Here is a 23489-nt window from a genome sequence, read left to right on the forward strand (position 1 = left end):
CCGTGGAAGGGAGGTGCCCTGAGATGTTTTTGTATCAGAGCTGCACAAAAAGAACCTTCAGTTTAGATGTGTTAGAGATCTTTTCATCAGATGTCTGGTGGTTGGGTTGAGAAGAATGTGGAAGTCGTAGCCCTTCCCATCACAAAGGACTCGGATGATGGCTGGAATTGATTTGAATAAAACAGAAACAGACTTTGTTTTCCTGCATCATGGTGTGTATAGTTTCCTTTGTATGACCATCAGCACATGGATTTCCAAGGAACTATTATTCTCTGATGTGAACTGGAAACCGGAGAGATTTCAAAAAGTGGTGTTCTTGAAATGGCCTTTGTTACTCATTATGCAATTTTTGAAAAACGCTGTTTCGTTATGCCATTTATACTCTTTATTTACTTCATTTGTCATTTATTGCAGTTTTGTAATGTGGTCTACATTCCACCGTGTGCCTGTTATTGACCAATTTATAGTACATTACCACAAGCCGAAAGAAACTGTCTTTAATTAGAATACATCTTGGAGGATGTAATCAGATGTAATCCTCACACATGACTGTTTTTATCAAACCCTACAAGACCCTATCTCAAATTCTCATGAATAAATGAAACAAATGTTTGCCTTATTTCACACTGTTATCTTGTCATGTTGTCAATAAACACGATTGTTGTTAATTTATGGGATTTAGAATGTTGCACCAGAGGTGCCTTACTTTGAACTATCAAACCTATTAAAAATTTTAAGAGCAATGCATACTTTTGAATATTTCTTTACTATAGATAATAGCAAATACCAAAAGAAGATAGCCGACCAGTTTTTAAAAACTAAAACACCGGTAAACGCAAACTGTGATGTCATTTCCGTTTCTTAGCCTCCAAACGTGACAACTTCCGGGGTGGGGCAATTGTTAGCCAGCCATCATGGCGGCCCCGTGTGCTCGTACACTCTGCTACTTTCTCGCAAAGTGTGGGACGTATCGTTCAACCAGGCCTGGCGTATTATCACATGCGAATCGGGTGGTGAGTGCAAATTTCCCCCGGCTATGGATAGCTCCACATATATGAGACTAACCGAATTAAGATGGGAGCAGCGATGTCCTTGGGCTAGCATCTTATTCTTCTTGCGAGATGAATTTCCGTTATAAATACAGGGGTTGTTTTTTTTTAAAATTCACCCCATCCGCTAGTGTGTAGTTTAAAATGCAGGGTACTGTATATATTGTCGTGGTGTTTGAGTATATAGTGAGCACAAGTTACCCCGCATGAAGCGATGCGTCCCACAAATCCACTAATGTTGTATTTCGCGGAAACGTGATTTTCTGTTTTAAGTGAACTACTTAGGGCATTATTTAAAAATCCCTTCATCGTTATTCTGCAGTAGTAATGAGTAAATTATTTACAATGAATTCCTATTCCCTTTTTCTCCTCCCCAGGTATTCAGGAGACAGATATGTACAAGTGCCTACATGCACAGGAAGAACCTGGCTGCTTCTGGCCCCGAAAAGTTCACAATGGAGTTTATCGAGAAGCAAGTGGAAGAATTCAATATCGGCAAGCGACATCTGGCCAACATGATGGGAGAGGACCCTGAGAATTTCACTCAGGAGGACATCGATGTAAGATGTTTTAGGACAGGTTTGGAAATCCATTTTAGGGTTTTTTTTTATAATTTAGATGACTACTCCCTGAACAACAAGTACCACCTCAAAAATACTTAGCTTTTCTGTAAGTGCAACCATCATGGCCAATGGTAAGATACAGTAGAGTATTAGGGCTAAGGGTGAGTGAAGTAGGGTGGGGGGAGAGGTTTTATTTACTTCACGTACCGCAAGAGGAAGCCCTCGTATGACACTTTCAATATCGAAAATTGTGATTTCAAATTGTCCATGCAGAGTTTACGGTGACAACTTTTTGACATGGTTTAGGAATAAGTGTTTTACTCCAAAATCACAAAGTGTTTTCAATTCCAGTTCCAAATGATTCTTAATTCCGTTTCTTTTTGGGAGTTAGGTCAAAGAAGTATTTATGGTTTAAATCTGTGGTTTTCAAACTGTGGGGCGCGCTTGGCGTTATGACCATGGGGATGCGGGGCCTACCATCTGCACTTTTTATTATTAAGTTACACCCAGCAGATGCAGCTAATTTCACTATGGGGCACATAAGGCCACACCAGCCACTGAAATGACTGCAGGAATTCAAGACATTAAATATTAGCAGAAAAAAAAGGTTTATTATTTACTATAGGTATTATAGTTATGTTTGTTGTTGTTTTTTGTCCATACTGAAGGAATCATGTTTGGAAGATCAGTATATGTGCACTTATTGTATAACTGTGCGCATGTGTACAGGCGAAAGCGAACGCTGAAAAAAAAAAAAAATCTCTAAAAAGGGGGGTGGGGGGCGTTGAAATAAAAGTTTGGAAACCACTGGTTAAATATAGTGTGATCAAGTTTTGAAGTGGCATTTTCTTAGCAGCCCACGTTATAGACTAAAATGAACATTTGACTTGAGGTTATTTACATACACCCCTATGGTTAAATATAGCATTGTTAAAATATTTTTTCGGACTTTCATCACGTCAATTTGTTTACATGTGCAAGTTTAAACTTGACTTCCTGTTTTAAGCGAACTCAACATTTTGACATTTTTATTGTGTTTAATGGATAAAACCAAGCGCTATAAAACGCTGATTCCCTTCCTTTAGCCCCTGATGAGGCAGAATTTGAGGCTGTGGGCATCAAAACTGGGAATCAAAATTTTTAAATCGGAATGGTTCCGGGAGAACCGGAACGTTAGACTCTGTTCCAATCAATTCTCGAGCCCCAACTCACCATTATGCCAGTCGAGCGGGATCAATTGGCGAACGAGAGCTATTTGTCCTATTCTGAGAAAGGTGAAGCCATGGCTATTCCCCACATTTTCACAGTAGAAAGAAGCAAACTGTCTCAACTCTTCAGGTGTGATGGTGAAAGAACGGAGAACAGCAGGCGGTCATATTAGTGGTCTTCTGTGACTGCACTTGCTGTCATTTTTGTGGTCTAAAACCCAGATGCCCTGTGGTCACCCTCAGTTGTTCAGGTGGTGCTGTCTTGGGAGTCACTGTCAAATGGCAGAGTGGATACAGAGGGGCTTCATCTCCTTTCACACTTTTCACCCTACTGCCTCTCGCCTCACTCGACCTCTCTTTACTTGTCAAGCACCCATACGCCCCGTGACCAGTTATTTCTATGCCACTGTTGACAAGCTGAAATCTCACCGTGCCCTCAGCACACCACCTGGTCCCTCTTCAATGTAGTCAAAAGAGCAAAAACATACTGGTTTTTGCTAAGCCATCTGTTGGATACTAAAGTGACCGCGGACGCACACATGCTGAGTGTGGGGTTAGTTGTTGGACATATTGGCTGACCTCTGCTGGCTGTCAACTTTGCCACACGCAAGCTCACCTTTCCTTGAACCGGCTTGTGGCTGAACCTCTGTCACTCTGACCACCATCTGCTGACATGACCTCTGTTATCATGAGGTGTCGTCATCAACGTTGTCATTATGTTCTGCTATATTTTCTTCTAAAATGTATTTCCCCCCCCTCCTCTCCCCCGCTACTCTGCAGAGGAGCATCGCTTACCTCTTCCCTTCCGGCTTATTTGAGAAGAAGGCACGACCCCTCATGAAGGTATAGACTGAACATATTTGGTTGTTCATGCACGAAATTTCAAATTTTCTTCAAATCCAATTTGGCTGAGTTACGGTGTTCTGTTTTCTTCAGCATCCGGAGGAAATCTTTCCAAAGCAGCGAGGTACATGACGTTGACTTTAACATATTATACCTGGTGCTCTATGCAACTAACGTTGGTCTTCCTCTTCGAGCAGCTGTTCAATGGGGTGCGGACAAACGGCCATTCCACTTCCTGTTTTACACAGGAAAACAGGCGTACTACAGCTTGATGCATGTGAGTTTGGTACAAGTTAGCTTTTTTTCTGTTGTGAAGTTGGGAATTCCTCATCAGGCCTGCGTTACTACATGATATTTAGTCAACTAAATGATTAAGAATATGAGATGATAATGTTGTGACATAGCACTCTTGCAAAGGAATTAAAGAAACTGAGCTGTGCTGGGTGCATTATCTAAATACAAGCCACATAGTGCTCCTCTTTATATCATACAGTACTTGTAAATAAAATATATTTCTTTTACTTTTGTTCCATACCTTTGTAACAACACGGTGTTGACAATGAAGTTAGCCAATCAACACACAGCACAGTGTTTGGCGCTACAACCCATACAAAAGACCTACCACACTTACATGTGGTAAGTTGTGGGACAGCGTAGGGAAGATATTCTGATGGGTACAGTATGTTGTGAATGATTACAGAAACTCCCCTACTCTGAGTTTATTTAAAGTAAAGGTTTTTTTTTAGGATACGCAAAGTAAAATCCTCAACATCGAGAAGCATCAGGATCATCTGCGAGCCAAAGGACTCTTCTCACAGGACGTCAAAACGATGTAGGAGTACAAATTGCACTTGAGGATGCATGGTGATTTGACTCTGAAAGCACTCTCTTCTGTTTACTAGCCCCCTTGGCACAAGCAGGTGGCTCCTGAAGGAGGAGCTGGAGGAGTTGCTGGTGGAAACGATCTCTGTTCACGATGTAAGCAATTTCGTCACAAACTAAGTTAATTAGCTTGTAGTAGTTTTGAAGGTACTTAACAATCAAAATTGGAATGCTCCAGCCTGATGATGGTATTCAGCACTTCTGTGTTGACAGTCGCATTGGCGCCTTTGTGTGCTATCACAATACTGCTGAATTTTTAGTTTTTGTTTTCATGTACTAGAAAATATTTTAGTGCAATGTTCAGGCGTGACTCCACCTTTTGTCAGTACAGGTGTATACTTGATATGATTTCAATTGCGTATACAATAAACCGCTGTTATTCATGGGCAGTAGGGACCGAGCCCTACCGCAAATGGCAAACATCTGCAAATAATTGACTCTCTCCCGGAAAGAGGTTTGTAATTCTATATAGACACCACAAGATGGTGGTAAACCACTTAAAACTGAGATTAACGCATCAACACTATAGAACTTGCATAAACAATCAGAACATTGTTCTACATATCTATTCAATTGTTAGATTGTTCAGCACAAACAAACCACAGTCACTCAAGGTTTATCAAGTGTTAATCGTGATTTTTGATGATGCATATACATACCCTCAACTCTGGTAACGACGCACATGGACAAACAATTCGGCATTCAACAATGTGCTCAAACACATGACACAAAATGTATAACTCACTAAACTCAACATTTGACATCTACACATACATGTCTGGAACTACAGGCATATCGTAAGGGCAAAGATTACTACACAGCCCAATAGGTGTTGCTTTGGTAAAGATGCAAAGCAAAGTGTCATTTAAACTCTTGGTGCATGAGGTGCTTTGAAAACGGGTCTCAAATGAAGGTAAAAAAACGGCATAACAATATCAAGGTTCCAAAAGATGGCGCCAAATTCTTACTTTTATACCCCTGACCTGAGCACAGAAACACGAATGGTTGTTGTTTCAGCAAATAATGGAGGATAAGTTCACCAAATACATTATGTATGGGGCTTCACTGTACAGCGGTGTCTAGAAGTAAGAGTTTAATGCTGCATTACCACAGCCAACTGAAATTATCCTTCCACTGCAAGGCAAAGTAGTTTCATATGTTATGAGCATAATAGCTGAACGTTGCATCATTATTTTTATTTTAAGAATTGTTTGTTTTAGTTCGAATTCTAGGAACACACAGTAAACTGCTAATTGCAAGGAAACCAATGTGAATTAATAGTGTATGGATGTTGTGAAGTTTGCTGTAGCTATTTAGCAGTGATCGTCTGCAGAAAATTCATATCCCAAGGGGAAAAAAAAAGACAAATCCTTGGATCCTATTTTCTGAAAACGTGTAAGTCAAGGCACTGTTTTTAAAAAATGAACAAAAATACTATGAACCTATAGAAGTATATGATCTATGGCATGAAACGACCAAAGCTCATCTTTCATTCCCTGCTGGTATTTTCTCGTTTCAGTACACTCGCTTTCTCCAGCTAATGGAGCGGCTGCTGTCTCTACCTTACTGCGCAATGGAGGAGGAGTTTGTTCTGAGGCACCGGCACCAGCTCGAGACTCAGTCCAGGAAACAGGCAATCCCATCCCTGGAGAAGGATGAAAATGGGCTGGCCTTTAGTACCTCACAAGGTAGATGCAGAGTTTTAATAAATGTTTTTTTTTTTTTTTTTTTATTCTTTTGAGATTGTCTTGTGAAAACAATGTGACATTTGTTACCCTGTGTGTCTGATCTCAGGGCGCAGAAAGACATCAAACGCCTCTGTGGTTCTAAGAGATGGCGGCTCTGGAAGTGTCAGCATTAACGGGCGGAACTACCTCGCATACTTCAATCTGCTAGAAGACAGGTTGACGAGAATCTTTTTTTCCCTTTTTTTCTTCCTATGAACCATTTCTACTCTTACCACACACTGCCTTTTTATTTCCTTATTATGAATTAGTTGCACAGTTTAGGGAAAACGTCCCATTGTGTCAATTGCCACACTCGTTTACATTCTCCTACTGAGTCCGAAGATTCTCTTAATATGTGGTCACCGAACCAAATCCCTAGGGTAGTAAAATTGCAGGGAATTTTCAATTGAAAACTTTCCACTGGAATTAATTGGAATAAATTAGGATTCCCCTTTTAATACGGGACATAAATATAGTTGGGGAAAATATTATTTAAACATAATCCTGAGTAAAACAAGTAAATTTCATGTAAGTATAGTCCAACATGAAACAGCCCATTGCCTGATAATATTAAGCAGCTCTACATGTCACTGTAGTTATGTTTTTTTAATTGTACTATTTCCTCCTCATGCCTGTGCTCTCTTGGTGTCATGTGTGCAGAGAGCAGCTAATGTTCCCGCTTCAATTCATGGACATGCTGGGACGCTTTGACGTAGAGAGCAGCGTGAGCGGTGGTGGGCGGTCCAGCCAGGCGGGGGCGCTGCGACTTGCCATCTCCCGTGCCCTCTGCAGCTTTCTGTCCCAAAGAGACGTAGAGATCATGAGGCAAGGTGAGGATGCCAGGCAACTGCTTTTTCCTATTGTGTCACATAAATATTATCCAGGAGCTAAACTTTAGGCATTTTTTTCAAAAATAAATCTTGACAAGTCAACTGAAATTGTTGTCAAATATTGATCCCTTCTTTTTCTTTGTTTTAAGCTGGTCTTCTGACTCCTGACCCCAGAGTGAGAGAGAGGAAGAAGCCAGGTCAGGAAGGTGCAAGAAAGAAATTCACCTGGAAGAAACGTTGACGACGACACCACCTGAGCTCAAACAATTATTACCTCTTATTATGCCAGAATGGAAGACATTTGCTTCTCAGCCACCCGGCGCTTGTGTCCAGAAATTACACAAGTTGTATTATGTTCATTGGCACAGTATATGATTAAACTTCCACTTCTGGTCATCACACTTTGGAAAGTAGTATTAGCCTTGTCACTTAACTACAGCTCTTTAAAGCCTTGTCAGAACAGGTTAGCAATGTTTTGTCAAAGAAAGAAAGTACAGGTTGAGGTATGTCCCAAAATGTGTTAGGTTCAGTAAAGATTAACATTTATGCATGTGTGAATGGTTGGTGCTGGGATTCTGTAGTTGTGTAGCAGTACTAGCCAATGTGTCTTTTGTTGCCAAGAGTTTAAAAAAAAAATTGACATCATGTATCTGGTGTGAAATGGCAGGTCCAGCTTACAAATGAGAATTTGTTTTTAATTTTCTTATCTGGGTAAATTAAAATGAAATAAATACAAATATGGACATTATTGCAATGATCAGGTTTAGCTGCTCGATGTCAATTTTATTTTCAGCTTATATGAAATTTAAAAGAGAAAAAAATTTTTTTTGCACAAACTGATCAAATCGTTGTCTGACCTACATTTGAGTAACTTGTTTTTTTTTTTACATTTACAACACAAACTCTTTTCTTTTTTTTTTGTTTTTAACTCCACATATAAACATCGACAGTGCATGGTGGGGAAAAAGTGTGTAAAACGTTTGCATTTTCATTTATGACTGAATTTGCAATGGTGTATCTTGACCACTAGATGGGGGCAAGAGAACAAAAATCTAAAGTGCTTTTAGTTGTCATCAACCCCAAACAATTGGCCATGTTATGGGTTAAACTGTCTGAATAGTATTTGTCAATGTAAGGAGATGTGGTCAGCAATATTTCCAGGCATCAAACTTAGACGTTTTTGAAGTAATTATTACATCTGGTGGCCGGTGCGTGTAAGTGGCGGTCGGGTGGAGCTTAATGTCCCATGGGCGGAGGAACAAGTCTGCAATTGACGAAAAGCGCCATTGAGTTATCCACACGCTCTTTGTGGTTTTGTCGGCGGGATGGAGGCAACGGTTGGGAAGTCCGCCATCGTGGAGCGCAAGAGGAACCTCGCAAACAGCGACGTGGGGTTGAAGAGGCTGCCCACCAGCCCCTCGGGTCACTGGCCTTGCACGCCGCCTCCCTACCAGCTGGGCTCCCTGGTAGTACCACACGAGGGCTGGCACCACGACCGGAACGAACATTTAATTCTTGACGAAGTGGAACTTTTGGACGTGGAGATTATTGGCTTCTCTGATAATGAAACGTGGTGAGCGTTTACCGGTTGTTGTTGTGGTTTTTTTTGTTTTTTTGTTTTTTAGTACTCCACTATCTTCGTTGATCAATGCCAGTAGCGCTATTTGGGAATTTATATTGGTTTCACCATTTAAATTACAATTATAGATATCTATGTTTTGGATTGAAATTTAGACTTGGAGTTGAGATCTGATATTTTGATTTAGCATTTAAATTTAATATTTAGGTGTGATATTTAAGAACTGTTAAGAAATGCTACTGAGTTGGCAAATGTAGTTGTAAATTGTGTGAAAAAGGTGAATCAAAAAATGTATATTTTTTAAGAAGTGTTTGAAGTTCGATGTGACATCTTGCGGTTATATTCAGGCTGTGCCGCTTTACAAACGACATAGTGACAAGCAGAACAAAAGTGCTTTTCCACCAGATACCTGAATGTACATAAAACATCATTGAGGTTCATATGAACCTTTGTAGCCACTTTATTATTTTTTTTTAACATTCTTATTCGGTATAGCTATTTTTTCCCCTCATGTGAAATGTGTTTTGGTCCAATGAAGGTTGTGAAACACTGCACAAGGGTGGGTCTGAAAAGCTTTTCTAAAGTGAGCCAAGCCATTGCCAATGTAACATGTTTACTTTGTGAATGAGACACTTTAGTGGTGACAGTCTGTGTGCGTCTTGGACAGGTTGTACGTGCCCCCCAAAGCCAACCAATCGACTGCAGCGAACCCTCTAATGGCGTTAAAATGGTGCCGGCACATTCTGGAGGCTCCTGAGTGGAAGGTAGCGAGGCGTTCCATGTGCCTCCAACTGGAGTCAGGTGTGTGATGGATTTGCTTTTCGCCGTCTTCCTACTCTGTTTCCATACTTCTGGGTATTTTCAAAATTTGAAACATTCCACAGGAATTGCTGTGAATTTAGGGAACAAAATCAGGAAATGAAAAATGTCACATCTGGAATATTTCACAGACCCCCCCCCGCACCCCACCTTATCTTCCCTTGAAAATTTAACTGAAGGCTTGTGAGGAATTTTCTAAAAATTTTGCAGCCTTTTGCAACCCAAGTTCCTACTGACGGCCATCTTGGTGTATCCACATGTACAGTCCATTTACTCTGCAGGCGCCTGTCTATGCAACAATGGCGTCTTGTTTATTCAGGACGCTAGTGACAGGCGGTGCGGCTGATCTAACCTCACAGTGCCAGGCGCCTCTCAAAGACATTTTATTTGTCACAATAGCAGTGGTTCTTAAATTTTCACCGACTTCCACTTTTGTGACTCACATTTAAAAGTGTAGTATTCAAACTGATTGCTCAAAAATGGTTTTATTCTTAAAATGTATTTAATACGATGATAAGCCACTACGACAATTTGCAGAGTTTGAACATTAACACTGCTTTTAAATGTAGGAAAATGACATACTACTCTGTTAACAAATCACTTCAAATCTACTGCATGTAAAACTTATACCTTTTCCATCCACCCATTTTCTTTGCCGCTTATCCTCACGAGGGTCGCTGGGAGTGCTGGAGCCTATCCCAGCTTTCAACAGGCAGGAGGCGGGATACACCCTGAACTGGTTGCCAGCCAATCGCCACGCACATCGAGACAAACAACCACACTCACAATCACACCTCGGGGCAATTTAGAGTGTCCGATTAACGTTCCGTGTTTTTTGTGATGTTGGAGGAAACCCACACAGGCACGGGTAGAACATGGAAACTCCACACAGGCGTGTCCGGGTTTCAACCTGGGTCCTCAGAACTGTGAGGCCGAAGCTTTACCAGCTGAGCCACCGTGCCGCCACTTAAACCTTTTACCTATTTCAAAACAAACAGTTCTTAATGATAGAATGTAAATGTATTGCACTCGGGCAATGATTCTTCTACCGGGTACACAAACGTGTACCACACTTTGAGATCTACCGTTTTATCCCCTTTCTCTGTCTGGACGGTTCACCTCTTTCGGCTGAACACTCGTCTTTCAACTTCTGTCATGATGTCATCCCTCTGAGGATATTGACTATTTCCTGAACATCCTTAGCTTCCTGTTGGCGTAGATTACTGATCAGTCCCCGGGCCGCCTCGACTCCACGACCTCCAAGCAAAGTTGGTGTCGTGTCCCCCATCGGCACTCCGCCATCCGGCACAGCCCGCTCTCGACCCCCATTGTCTGAGACGCCTGGTAAGTACACAGACATCGTACACCAACAAAACCTATGCTTGACTAACAATGCCAAAAGTTTTTGAATTGCGAGTCGTCTCTCAAGCTACACACCTACACAAAATGAAAACACGTGCACGGAGGTGCTGTATCTTTATATTGGTGGCTGAGTCTTGAACTTGGATTTCTCAACACATTTTCTAAAAATTACTTTTTCTTCCCATAGTGTCCTCTCGGCCTCACTCTCAGAGTCCCATCGGGAGGGCAAGGAGTCCCACCTTCATCCCCCACCCGACCCGGGGTAAACACTCTTTCCCTTCTTGCCCCAAATCTGCTTCATCGGTACTTAAGTCAGAGTTAATACTTTGCAGGCCATACTAAGAACTCAAATTTAAATATTTCCCTTGATTAATGACTCAATTGATGTAATCATTGGGTACTTCAAACATGAGTTTAAGTACTACACATTACTAGTCCCAGATCTGAAAATTGTCGTATTGCTGTTTCTTGTATATTACTTGGTAAATATTTATTTTCTTATGGTTATCTTGATGTGGCTCTATATTTGTACCATCATGTCTGTTTATGCCTGCACCTTAAGTATATATAATGATGATGTACTCGCTCACACTCTGTACCATACTTAAGATGAAAGTACAGGTACTTGTTTAAAACAAACAAACAAAAAAAAACTAAGTGCTGATTCAGCTCCTCTAAGTACAGACAAAAAGGTAGAAAAGTAAAAATACATCTTCAATGTCAATTTTATGTATACCATATGATATCAATTATATTTATTATATATTACACCTGGCAGCACGGTGGATCAGCTGAAAAGCGTTGGCCTCACAGTTTTGAGGTTTTCAGTTCTATCTCGTACCCGCCTGTGTGGAGTTAGGATTTTCTCCCCGTGCCTGTGTGGGTTTTTCCCCAGGACTCCAGTTTCCTCCCACATCCCATAATCATGCAACATTAATTGGACATTCTAAATTACCCCAAGGTGTGATTGTGAGCGTGGCTGTTTGTCTCCATGTGCCCTGCGATTGGCTGGCAACCAGTTCAGGGTTTACCCTGCCACCTGTCTGTTGACAGCTCGGATAGGCTCCAGCACTCCCACGCCCCTCGGGAGGATAATGGGCTGAGAAAATGGATGGATGCATATATTATATCTAACAAAGTAGGTTCCCGCTTTCATTAAACTCCAAACATACTGAGAAGTGAGTAAAAATCACTGGACTCCCATCAGAACACATAAACCTCAACAAATCTACTCAAGAACATGTTTTTTTTTTTTTTTTTTTTTTTTACCTTTTCATGACTGGTCACAAGGCAACACACTGCGCGGCTGTATCCCTCGGCCCCGTGTGGACTCTGACATCATTTCTCCTGGTGTAGATGAGGATGACGTTGTCCCTCACGGCTACAAACTGCAGGATCTGACTGACGTGCAGGTGGTGGCACGCCTGCAGGAAGAAAGTAGGTTTAAACTCAAGAGTGAACATTTTTTATGTGCACTTTCGTGGTTGATATTTAATCACCGTCATGTCCTGTCCCTTACTAACCGTAGACCTCAGAGCACATCGCTACTTTAGCTTCATAAACCCCGCCAGGTGATTGTGTGTGAAACTGTCAAAGGGTGCATGACTTAACTTGTCAATTTTAGGACTCAAATCTACTTATATTTTATTATTATTGCCACAGTAACTTGGGACTTGCTTGAAACTTGGGACTCTAGACTTATGACTTGCATGTACATTACTTACAAAAAGTCAGCGATATTCAGCTTTCAGGAATGAGCCTGAAATTTACTGTAACCTTTACAGACAGAACTGGACATGGAGTCTTTTGTACAAGTTGGTATTCTCGAACAAGGAGCGAAACGGCAAAATTCAACGCCCCTATACACACTTGTACATTTTTTTCCAATTCTTCTAGCCTTTGTATCTTTTTTGCAAGCTGGTTAAGACTGACATCATGACTTATTACGACCAGTGCATGAATGTGGTTGTGTGTGGCACGCCATTCCTCATCTCTCGCTTAAACCAGAACTCAGACAGGATTGCGCCAGCACTTCATCCGTCTTGGCCATGCGACGGAGCCTGAGCGTCACCTTCCCCCTCAGCGCTCCCCACGACCTGGAGGAAGAAAATGTGGGCGGCGGAGATTCCGCCCTTGCGCCGCCCGGGTGCCACCTCTGTCTACTGCCGCTCACCCGCACCTTTTCCAGTGCCAGAGATTTGCAAAGCAGCAGCAGCTTCCTGTCCTTACATCCCCCCACCTCTCCTCTCCCCTCTGCAGAGCCAATGCGAGTATCTTTCAAACTAGGAAGAGGTGAGAAAATGCAGCCACATCCACCAGTGACCCGCTCCCATGGCCCTATCGCTTAATAATAACATTCTAAGCCTCTTGAAGTGCGCTTAAAAGTCCGTCGGCAGTGAGTTTCCGATCCCACTTTGACGGGATTAGATTCATCCTAACGTTAGTGCTGGGAACTGTTAAAGGAGCTTTGTGTAGTGCCTTAAGCTATCGTTTCCAAATGGAGTGTCGGCTGTGACCTTCAGATGTCACGTTACTCCTGTTTCTCTTGAATCAGAATTGTCTTCAGTGGGCTCGTACAGTACACTACTCATCAAAAGTTGGGGATACTGTATTCTTTTTAAGTGAAAAGTCAAGATGTGCGGAAAATCCACTATAGCGGGGGTCGGGAACCTATGGCTCGCGAGCCATATCTGGCTCTTTTGATGGTTGCATGTGGCTTGCAGTGCCCTCATAACGATGTACTGTATGTGTCATTTCTGTCGGGCAGGCAACGCAAATGATGCAGACTGTTAGTCCTAGTTGGGTTGCCGTAGTTTGCTATAGAAGTCGATGTGCGCAGGCGCTGAAGGGTCGAACGCTGACCGCAAGAGCTACTTTCTAGAGTCCAAGTTAGTCAGCAGCAAATCCGTCTTTGGACCCAACCGAATGAATGCAATTCAGATAGCTTTGCTGGTCCTTTAGTAATTGTGACGAATGAAAAGCCATTCACACATGGGGAGTATGCCAACGCATTCATACTTATACTTCGCATAAAGACAAGATTACCAAACGAATAACAGACATGCCTTTGTCGGCAAGAACTGTTCACCATCATAGCATATTGATCGCAAATCAAATTTAATTACATTCATGATGAACGGATAGAAGTCTCAACACCTTTGTGAAGCTTAATCTGACGATGTATAAAACAGACCATAAAACCATCAGCAAAACCAGCCAACACCAGAAGTCACATTAATGATAAGAAGTACTTCTGTCATCACTGGTTAGCAACAGCGTAACAATGTTTTTTAAAAGAGTTCAGAGACTTCTTGTACTCTAAAGGTCTGGGTCTTACATATATGTGCAAAATACACCTTTATTTAGTTTTAAAAATACTTTATGGCTCTTTTGAAATTACGTTTTACAATATTTGGCATTTATGGCTCTCTCAGTGGAAAAGGTTCCCGACCCCCTGCACTATAACCTTTGCAAGTGAACTCAATTAGACTTTCTCAGGATGCCCTTGTCTAACTGTTTATCGATTTGGTTCATTTTGCACAACTTGATGTTTTTTTTAATGAGGTGCTGAGCAGGAAAAAAAAAGCAAAACACAGCAGGCACTAGATCCATGAGGTCCTAGTCCAAGTAGAATTGGTATTTGGGACCAGAATACTTGTTAAAGAGGTCTTTAATCTCCATGAGGTTTTCCTGGATAAATAAAGGGTAAAACCAAGTCTTTACATTTTGACATAATGAAACCAAGACCAACCCTAAGTGACTAACAATACCTCACCATTGCGACGCTGCAAGTGGGATGTTATAAAAGCAAATTTGGCACTGAGCTGCAAGTGTCATCAGCAGCTGGTTGAGGCGGATGCAGAGAGACTGCAGAGTCCCGGAAAGGGATACAAGTGGATGTCTTTGGTACACGTCACAAAGGTTGCCGTTCAGGTCTTTTGTTAGAGAACAGCAAGTTGTGGAAAAATTACTAAAACGTTGAACAGTTGGACGTGTGCATTTACATGTTTTGTAAGTTTAGGACTGCGTATTAGGGTCTCCTGGTTGTTGTGGGGAGGGTAGCGGCTGAGATGTACTGTATCTTAGATGTTAAAAAAATTTTAACTGTCTGTGCTGTATCAACCCCTTCCTACAGGCCAGATTACAGTACTAGTTTCCTGTAGTGTCTGTTTTTTGTATATCAACTGGAGCTTTCTAAAGCAGGGAAATGTTGGTATTTTTTTAAGCAGTTCTTCAATTCAGAATTAGGGTATACCCCTGGGCTGAAGAAGGAAATAAAAATCCCTTAAACATCTGAGAATAATTTTGTCCTCAATTTACCCCAAAATGTTTTTGAAATACAGTAGGATGCCAAAATGATTTCAAAAACCCACATAGGAAGGTGGGCTGAGATTTAGAACTCAGAATGGAAGCAATGTGCTAACTGCTATGCTACTGTGTTGCCTGCGTCCTAAAATGAAAAAATAATAATAATAATTTGAAATGTAATTTCACATGTCTGGGATTAAAGGGTATGCCCAATATGATTTAGAATAACTATTTGTCAGAAATGATCATTTGTGGGTCAAATGGCAGCAGATCAAGCTGTACGTATGTGTGTGCGTAGGTTGTCATTATTGTGAAACACTCACAGTTAAGCGCACTTAATATTTACACCAACCTTTACTGTACATACAGTATCATGAACGGGTCTCCAGTCATGCACTGCTTTTTGAAAACATTTAAGCTTTACGAACCACTGTGGGCTCATATTTTTGTCTTCCAGATAAGATGCAGAGGAGCCTGCCCAACATTTCCCAAGTTCCCAGTGTTGCCAGCGCTTCTTTTCTTCATACCAGCCAGAGCTTTGATTCTCCAGGCTGGTTGACCCGGCTCCAGTCCTCCAGTGAGTTTTCAGCTCATATTTGGGCTTTGTGACTTTTTTGTGCATATTACGTGTGCACTATCAGCACTATGCATATAAACATCCTATACACTTATCTGTAGTTATACCTCTCAATTTATATTTGGTCAAATTACTTTCAATTTGTAATGATTCACTGTTCATATTGGTTGTATTGTGATTATTGTAAAGTATGTCAGTCAATCTTTTACTTTCTACTTTGTACAACTTAGTGGTCCATCATTTTATATCTAATTTGATTTTACCATGTTTCTATCTATTTTTCCCTTCTTGTTTAGATTTTTTTTTAATTTCCTCTGAATGCTGCTCCTGTATATTTGTTGTACCTGTTGGTTGTTTCTATATCATTACTGAGTGTATATGTGAAAATATCGCCACTGTGACAATTTGATTTCCCTCATGTGATGAAGTATCTATCCCAGGAGCCGTCCCAATCCAGCGGAGCACTAGAGTCCAGAGTACGGGGAGTGTTTCGTCACTGTCACTCCAATCCCTGAAAGCCGCTGCCTACGTCGGCCCGGCCGTCAGGAATTCAGCATGCGTGCTTTCCCCACGGTTGCTGGGCAGCAGGATCCCGGTGCTCAGTAAACCCTCCTCCCTGTGTCTGTCAAGTCTCAGCCCACACTGGCTCACCTTCAACGGTACCCCAAGACCCATCGCCAGCTGCAAGGTGGCCCAACCACGGCACGGGTATAGAAATATGGTGCGGTTGTTTTCCACGTGACATTGAAATTGCACTTGTGATGTTGCGTGCGACTGCGACGTTGTCCTGCTTGTAGATTTTTGACGCTGCCAAAGTCTTTATGAGCCTGCCTGAAGGGACAACGGCCACCGGTAGCAGCCTGTATCTTAGGCTATCCCAGCTTTTAAGTTGTGCGTCAAGTGTTTATTTTAATGTGATTTCAGCCTGCATCTCGGGAGAGTTGTCACTGCTGCTTCTATGCAACAAACACTTTTAAAATTAGTTTGGCTATTTATAGATGTCAAAGTGTGATTAATCAATTTTTACCGATTTGGTAACGTGCCAATAATGCTCCTAAAATCCAATGTCTTCAGTCTGTGGGCACTTTATGTATTTAGGTATAACTAGTTCATATGTATTGGTGTTATACATGTTTTTAAATATACTTTTCTCAATGCAGTTTGATTTAAGAAAACACTACACAAAATACGAAGTTGGTTTGTTCACTAACTACAATTCAGAATATGTTTTCACCCTAAATGTCACAGTAGATGTACAATATAAAGTAGCACTCTTTGTTTCTGGTTGTTGTGGCACAATTTAATGTTTTGATGATGGACTAAATGAGTGAAGATTTTCAATAAAATATACTGATTACGAGCAGTTTCTAAAATGGTGATATCCTACGTGAATGTCAAACATCTTGAGTACTTAACCCCTTAGCAATTAAAAAAAAAAATTACCCTAAATGTTACTCCTACACTGAAATTTGACACCTTTCCAAAAGTGATCCAAAATACACATTGAAAAATGTCATTCTTTGGTGGCGTTGCTACAATATTTGCTTTTTGAGAGCCTGTTCTTGGTGTGTTTATGCTAAGGAGAATGTTGGGCCATCAATTTGTGACCTCAAACTGAACCACATTTGGTTTCTGGAGTCGACTTAATGATCCACAACACCACTAAGCCAACTTCTGAATGGCTTTAAAAAGCTAAATGGTTTTGAATTTTCAAACTCAATCAAAGTCCAGATTTGAACCTGATTGAAATGCAATGTCATGACCATTCATGCCGGGAAAACTCTCCATTCCTCCTGAATTCAAACAATTCTACCAGGATGAATGGAATGATGTAAACGATTCTTTGCCAGTTATAGAAAACACTTGATTGGAGTTTTTTTTTTTCTCATGAAAATGGCTCAACAGTTATTAGGTTTAGGAGCACATTACTTTTTACACACTTTATATGTATAGGTTGTGTTGTAAATTAGGACTACATGTTCGGGTCACCTAGTGAGAACTCTATAGTGTTTTTTTTTCCCCCCCTTAATAAATAAAATAATTTAAAATAGCATTTTAAGTTCACTCGGGTTACATTTGCCTTTTTGCATTTGTTTTATGATCTTTAAGTGGGGAAACTATCAAAAAAATATATCATTTCACGGCACTATTTTTTATGAGGTGGTGTCCACGGGAGTTGAAAACTGTCTTGAGGATTTAATGTGTGTGCACATGTGTGTGTGTGAGAGGGGTGATACGTAGCGTACTAAATGTGCTTTGGTAAAGTGTTGTCCTCACAGTTTTGAGGTCCCAAATTCAATCCCGGACCCGCCTGTGTGGAATTTGCATGTTCTCCCCGTGCCTGCGTGGGTTTCCTCCTGGTACTCCGGTTTCCTCCCACATCCTAAAAACATGCAACATGAATTGAACACTTTATATTGCCCCTCGGAGTGATTGTAAGTGCGGCTGTTTGTCTCAATGTGCCCTGCGATTGGCTGCCAACCAGCTGAGGGTGTACACCGCCTCCAGCCCGTTGAGAGCTGGGATAGGCTCCAGCACTCCCTGCGACCCTCGTGAGGATAAGCGGCAAAGAAAATTGATGGATGGATGAACTGTATATAATCTGATACTGTTGTTTCTGCCCAGCAGGGAGCAGCAGTATATTTGGAAGCGTCTCTAAACCCCACGCGGTATAGGTAGAAGAAGAGCATCTGCGCCGTTCTCACGTGACGTCGGTTGCAAATGTAAACAAAAATCAAACGATGTAGCCACACGGAAACAATAAAAGGTCAAATCTAAAATGGGGGAACAACTACGCGGAAACCAGGACTGGATGTCGCATTTACCCGATGAGCTGCTTGATGTATCGTTGTGGAACTTAGCCATTCCCGGTGAAGATGAACATTGCAACTTGGAGGGACTGGATCGATATACAATAGTCTTTTAGATACAACGATTGCAATTGATTATTACTCGTTTTTTTATTATTATCAATAGGAATTCTTAATGCATGCATTGTTTTTTTTATCGTTATCTGTGATGCGATAACTGGATGAAAATCTACACTACTACTACTTTCTTAGAATTAAGGCCATCGATCGATGGCTGGCAATTGGAGCTTTCCTCCTACATGTACCTCACGGACGTATTTTTGTGCATGTGTCTTTCAGGGAGCCATGACAGCATGTCTTTCTGTCTGGATTTGTCCTCTTCTGTCGTGAAGTCAGAGTCACGGCTCCTCCAAGTACTCGACAGACTTGCTCCCTGTTGGACGCGGCCTTGCATATTCCGCTGGGCCACCACGCAGGTACAAGCAAACCTTGCATGTTGCTGTTCTTTTGTCCACAACATAATACTCGATTAAATATTCTTGGGCCTCTGCACTCTGCTTCCTACTGATGGGTTTATTATCGGGTTGGGTGGGGCCCACACTGAACAACAAAAACCCAACAAAATAAACACCCCTTCTTCTTCTTCTTTTCCTTTCGGCTTGTCCCATTAGGGGTCGCCACAGCGTGTCATCTTTTGCCATCTTAGCCTATCTCCTGCATCTTCCTCGCTGACCCCAACTGCCCTCATGTCTTCCCTCACCACATCCATAAACCTTCTCTTTGGTCTTCCTCTCGCTCTTTTGCCTGGCAGCTCCATCCTCAGCACCCTTCTCCCAATATACTCACTCTCTCGCCTCTGAACATGTCCAAACCATCGAAGTCTGTTCTCTCGAATCTTGTCTCCAAAACATCCAGCTTTGGCTGTCCCTCTAATGAGCTCATTTCTAATCCTATCCAACCTGCTCACTCCGAGCGAGAACCTCAACATCTTCATTTCTGCCACCTCCAGTTCAGCTTCCTGTTGTTTTTTCAGTGCCACCGTCTCTAATCCGTACATCATGGTCGGCCTCACCACTGTTTTGTAAACTTTGCCCTTCATCCTAGCAGACACTCTTCTGTCACATAACACACCAGACACCTTTCGCCAGCTGTTCCAACCTGCTTGGACCCGTTTCTTCACTTCCTGACCACACTCTCCATTGCTCTGTATTGTTGACCCCAAGTATTTGAAGTCGTCCACCCTCGCTATCTCTTCTCCCTGTAGCCTCACTCTTCCCCCTCCACTTTTCTCATTCACGCACATATATTCTGTTTTACTTCGGCTAATCTTCATTCCTCTCCTTTCCAGTGCATGTCTCCATCTTTCCAATTGTTCCTCTGCATGCTCCCTGCTTTCACTGCATATGACAATATCATCTGCGAACATCATGGTCCAAGGGGATTCCAATCCAACCTCGTCTGTCAGCCCATCTATTTCTACCGCAATCAGGGAGGGGCTCAGAGCTGATCCCTGATGCAGTCCCACCTCCACCTTAAATTCCTCTGTCACACCTAAGGCACACCTCACCATTGTTCTGCTGCCATCATACATGTCCTGTACTATTTTAACATACTTCTCTGCCACACCAGACTTACGCATGCAGTACCACAGTTCCTCTCTTGGTACTCTGTCATAGGCTTTCTCTAGATCCACAAAGACACAATGTAGCTCCTTCTGACCTTCTCTGAAAATAAACAAAATAAAATAAAACAAAACAAAATAAACACCCCCCCCCAAAAAAAAAATAAAACTATTTTGAAAACCAGAGCAAATAACAGATTTTCACATGTAAAAAGGCTTTGAGTTCAAATTGAGTCTCTTCAGCATGTAGGCTCCACACAGCTGGGATTTGAATCTTAGTCCTGATTTAATCATAATCTGGTATGAATAATAAAAACACTTGATTGACCATACAGATTTTTCGAACTTAATTGCTGTCAAGGGGAAACTGCCAGTGCTTCAGTCGTGTTCTCGAGAGGCTTCAGTTGTCCACTAGATGTCACCATCACCAAAGCCTTGAACTTGGCTTGCCCACCACTAATATTTGCACGTTTACGGCCTTCTTCCTCTGTGCACAGCAATCTGTCCTCAGTCATCAGTGTGACCTTGGCATTCGTTTCTTGGACTTGCGCATTGCCCGGAAGCCAACAGAGTGTGTCAAGTTATTCTTTGCCCACGGTATCTATACGTGGATTACTGTCAAGGTACTGTATACAGTATATACTCACTGGACGTGTTTGATCAAGAAATCCACTGTCCCCTTGAAAGGATTGATTCATTCAGAACAAAGCCACATTACCCGGTTTTAAACACTTGGGTACCATGGAGTTCCCCCCCTCAAAAGGATTAAAAATCAAATGGAGTTGGACATGTTATCGCTCACATTAAGATTGGAAAAACATTTTAAATGATATCCTGGTCACATGTTTTATGATCACAAAAATCTTGTATTTGAACAGGGGTGTGTAAACTTCACTTGATGTTCATTGTTGTGAAATGCTGGAACACTGGAACAGTTTCAGCAGATTTCCAGAGTTGGATACTTTCAGTGGGAACTACTGGGAATTAACAGGAATGTTGATTTGTTTCTGCACTTAACACTCGCAATGGTGATGTGTGTGTCAGCAGGAGGCGCTGGAAGAATTGGCCACCTGGCTGGATGCACATCCAAAAGAGATTATCATCGTTTGCTGCTCACATTTCAGTTGTCTGACCCTCAGTGACCACACACAACTTGTTGATTACATCATATCACTGTTTGGACCCAAGCTCTGTTCTTCACAGGTAACTTTATATAACTTTATATTAACAGTCTGAGTTGCATGCTATTTTAGCGGGAAATAAAATTTAAATTGTCAAGGATAGGTTGATGTCTGATACTCTATTTCCTACATCAACTCATTAAATATATCAATGATATACTGTTAACATCAAATTGTATATGTTGTGGCCAATTGAAAGGTATGTATTTTAAATCCTTTTTTACTGAATTAAATCATCCAATTTTGATAAAATGAGTTTCATTCTAAAAAAAATAATTTTCTTGTTCTCTCCCAATTACATAATTTGTCAATATCAATCAAGAACACGCACATCATGTAACAGTAATTTCCAAAGGAAAAATGTGTCTTAATTTTCTCCAATGGAGCAAAGAATTGGTACAAGTTTTAACAAGTACACATATCCTCGACTGACAATGAAGTGTTACATTTTCATAAGCGTGACCTTCCTCTGCTGGTTAGAGAAAGACTACTTAGTTATACATCAGAAAAAAAAGATGGTACGGAAAATACTGCATATAAACGTCCTTTTTAGGTTGTTTTACAACCTGCTTGGTGCGAACTGGAATAATTTAAACGATTAAAAAAATATAAATGATTGGATAGTTACTACTAATGACTTAAAATCTATAAGCATTAAAAGGAAAAAAAGCAAAAAAATAAAGCAAAACACAATCTTGAAAATTACACACCATATGCGACTAACAAGATTGGTTATTAAACTTAAGGCCTGAAGGTTCATGAATGAATGAATTTTCAAAATATTCTGAAATTCTGGACTTTTTCTGCAGGATTGTCCCACCTTGCGATCGTGTTGGTCCAAAAATCAACAGATCATTGTTTCCTATGGAAACCAGGACATGGTCCAGCATCATCCTGAACTGTGGACTGAAATACCTTACTGGTACATAACTAGAATCATAAGTGCATGCCAAATCACCAGCCCCATGTACTAAAATGTAAATGACTTTGTGTAGGTATGCTGACAGCACTGATCCAAAGAAGGTGATTGCGTACTTGGAGGCTCAGAAGCGCAAAGGAAGACCATGTAATTTAGAATGCAAAAAAATAATAAATAAATCTGACATGGCTGTAATACAGCAGCTGACCATAATGAATCAGCTCAAATGTCTGATCTTTCCTGATATCTGTCCTTCAGCTGGTTTATACATCTGTGGCCTGAACCTGACTGAAAGCATTCCGTTTGTCTTCCTCCATCCCTTCCACAACATGAGGAAGATTACCACAAAGGCCCTCGCTGTGCTGCTGGGCTGGGTGGCAGAACAACGAGCAGGACCCGAGGTGGGCTCCGTCAACATCATCTGCTGCGACTTTGTGGGTGTCTCTGACTTCTGTGATTGCGTCATTGGCCTCAACTACAAAAGGGTGGTGCTCAAAGAACACTAGACATTCAGCACTTTGATCGGTGTAATATTCAATTACACATGCTACCTATATTTTTAAAGCTTTGTATATTTGCAGGATTTTAGTTACTTTGAAGTGAGCAAGTATACAGAGTCATGTATTGTTAATGTGAATTATAGTGCCAACATTTTTATTTTTTTACCTGAGTGGACGTATGGGGGAAAATCCCCAAACTCGCACTAGACTCTGGAGCTGAATAATGGCTGCTGATAACAACTAAGGAACTTGGATTTATAGCGCTCGTACCGTGACGTCACCATGTTGATGGTGCTATTTTGCCGGTCAAAAAGATCTGCTCGACAGTGTGTGGGACATTGAACTGGAGCAGAATATTCAAAATGCCAGAGACTTGTTCTACTGTTGGTTGTCACAACAAAAGAGACAAATATTCAAAGAGATCATTCCATGGAATATCAGGTGAAAAGATGATGGATTTCGGCAATTAAACGTGATGGATGGTGTCCAATGCAATACACACGTAGGTAGTGATCATTTCATTTCAGGTAGGAATTATTATTCTCAATTTCACATTATTAATAAGTTTTTATAATGCCAAGTTGACTCATTTGAGAATAATGCGTATTTAAAAAATAATAAACTGGCTGTTACAGAAAGGTTTACGTAGGTTAATGTGTGGCTGCAACACACTTCCATATACGGGTCCTGAAGCCTATCCCAGTGGTTTTC

General features: G+C 41.3%; 3 protein-coding genes across 8 annotated transcripts; all 3 read left to right on the forward strand.

Moving 5' to 3' along the window:
* Positions 1-873: 873 nt before the first annotated feature.
* mrps9 (mitochondrial ribosomal protein S9) lies at positions 874-7856 on the forward strand. Its single transcript, XM_061830129.1, has 11 exons — positions 874-1013; positions 1427-1609; positions 3601-3663; positions 3757-3787; positions 3861-3940; positions 4410-4495; positions 4566-4641; positions 6065-6233; positions 6340-6448; positions 6933-7102; positions 7252-7856. Exons 1-11 carry the CDS (start codon positions 915-917, stop codon positions 7341-7343), a joined length of 1158 nt encoding a protein of 385 aa, XP_061686113.1. The 5' UTR covers positions 874-914; the 3' UTR covers positions 7344-7856.
* A 447-nt stretch (positions 7857-8303) lies between these two features.
* Positions 8304-17107, forward strand: LOC133506177 (SLAIN motif-containing protein 1-like). 4 transcript variants are annotated; one of them, XM_061830050.1, is made up of 8 exons: positions 8304-8675; positions 9349-9482; positions 10704-10844; positions 11050-11124; positions 12153-12299; positions 12870-13154; positions 15628-15747; positions 16176-17107. In XM_061830050.1, the coding sequence occupies exons 1-8, from the start codon at positions 8428-8430 to the stop codon at positions 16487-16489; spliced, it is 1464 nt and encodes a 487-aa protein (XP_061686034.1). In that variant the 5' UTR covers positions 8304-8427; the 3' UTR covers positions 16490-17107. The 4 variants fall into 4 exon arrangements, with proteins under 4 accessions (XP_061686034.1, XP_061686061.1, XP_061686044.1 ...); XM_061830060.1 differs by having other exon boundaries at positions 8305-8675; positions 16188-17107; XM_061830068.1 differs by having other exon boundaries at positions 8305-8675; positions 12219-12299.
* Positions 17108-18432: 1325 nt separating this feature from the next.
* zgc:112023 (PI-PLC X domain-containing protein 1) lies at positions 18433-23235 on the forward strand. 3 transcript variants are annotated; one of them, XM_061830168.1, is made up of 7 exons: positions 18433-18617; positions 18897-19033; positions 20676-20801; positions 21226-21381; positions 22169-22281; positions 22355-22425; positions 22537-23235. In XM_061830168.1, the coding sequence occupies exons 1-7, from the start codon at positions 18527-18529 to the stop codon at positions 22782-22784; spliced, it is 942 nt and encodes a 313-aa protein (XP_061686152.1). In that variant the 5' UTR covers positions 18433-18526; the 3' UTR covers positions 22785-23235. The 3 variants fall into 3 exon arrangements, with proteins under 3 accessions (XP_061686152.1, XP_061686163.1, XP_061686171.1); XM_061830179.1 differs by lacking the exon at positions 20676-20801 and having other exon boundaries at positions 21223-21381; XM_061830187.1 differs by lacking the exon at positions 20676-20801.
* Positions 23236-23489: the final 254 nt, after the last annotated feature.

This window comes from Syngnathoides biaculeatus, chromosome 2 (genome assembly GCF_019802595.1).
Source record: "Syngnathoides biaculeatus isolate LvHL_M chromosome 2, ASM1980259v1, whole genome shotgun sequence".
Taxonomy (NCBI): Eukaryota; Metazoa; Chordata; class Actinopteri; order Syngnathiformes; family Syngnathidae; genus Syngnathoides; species Syngnathoides biaculeatus.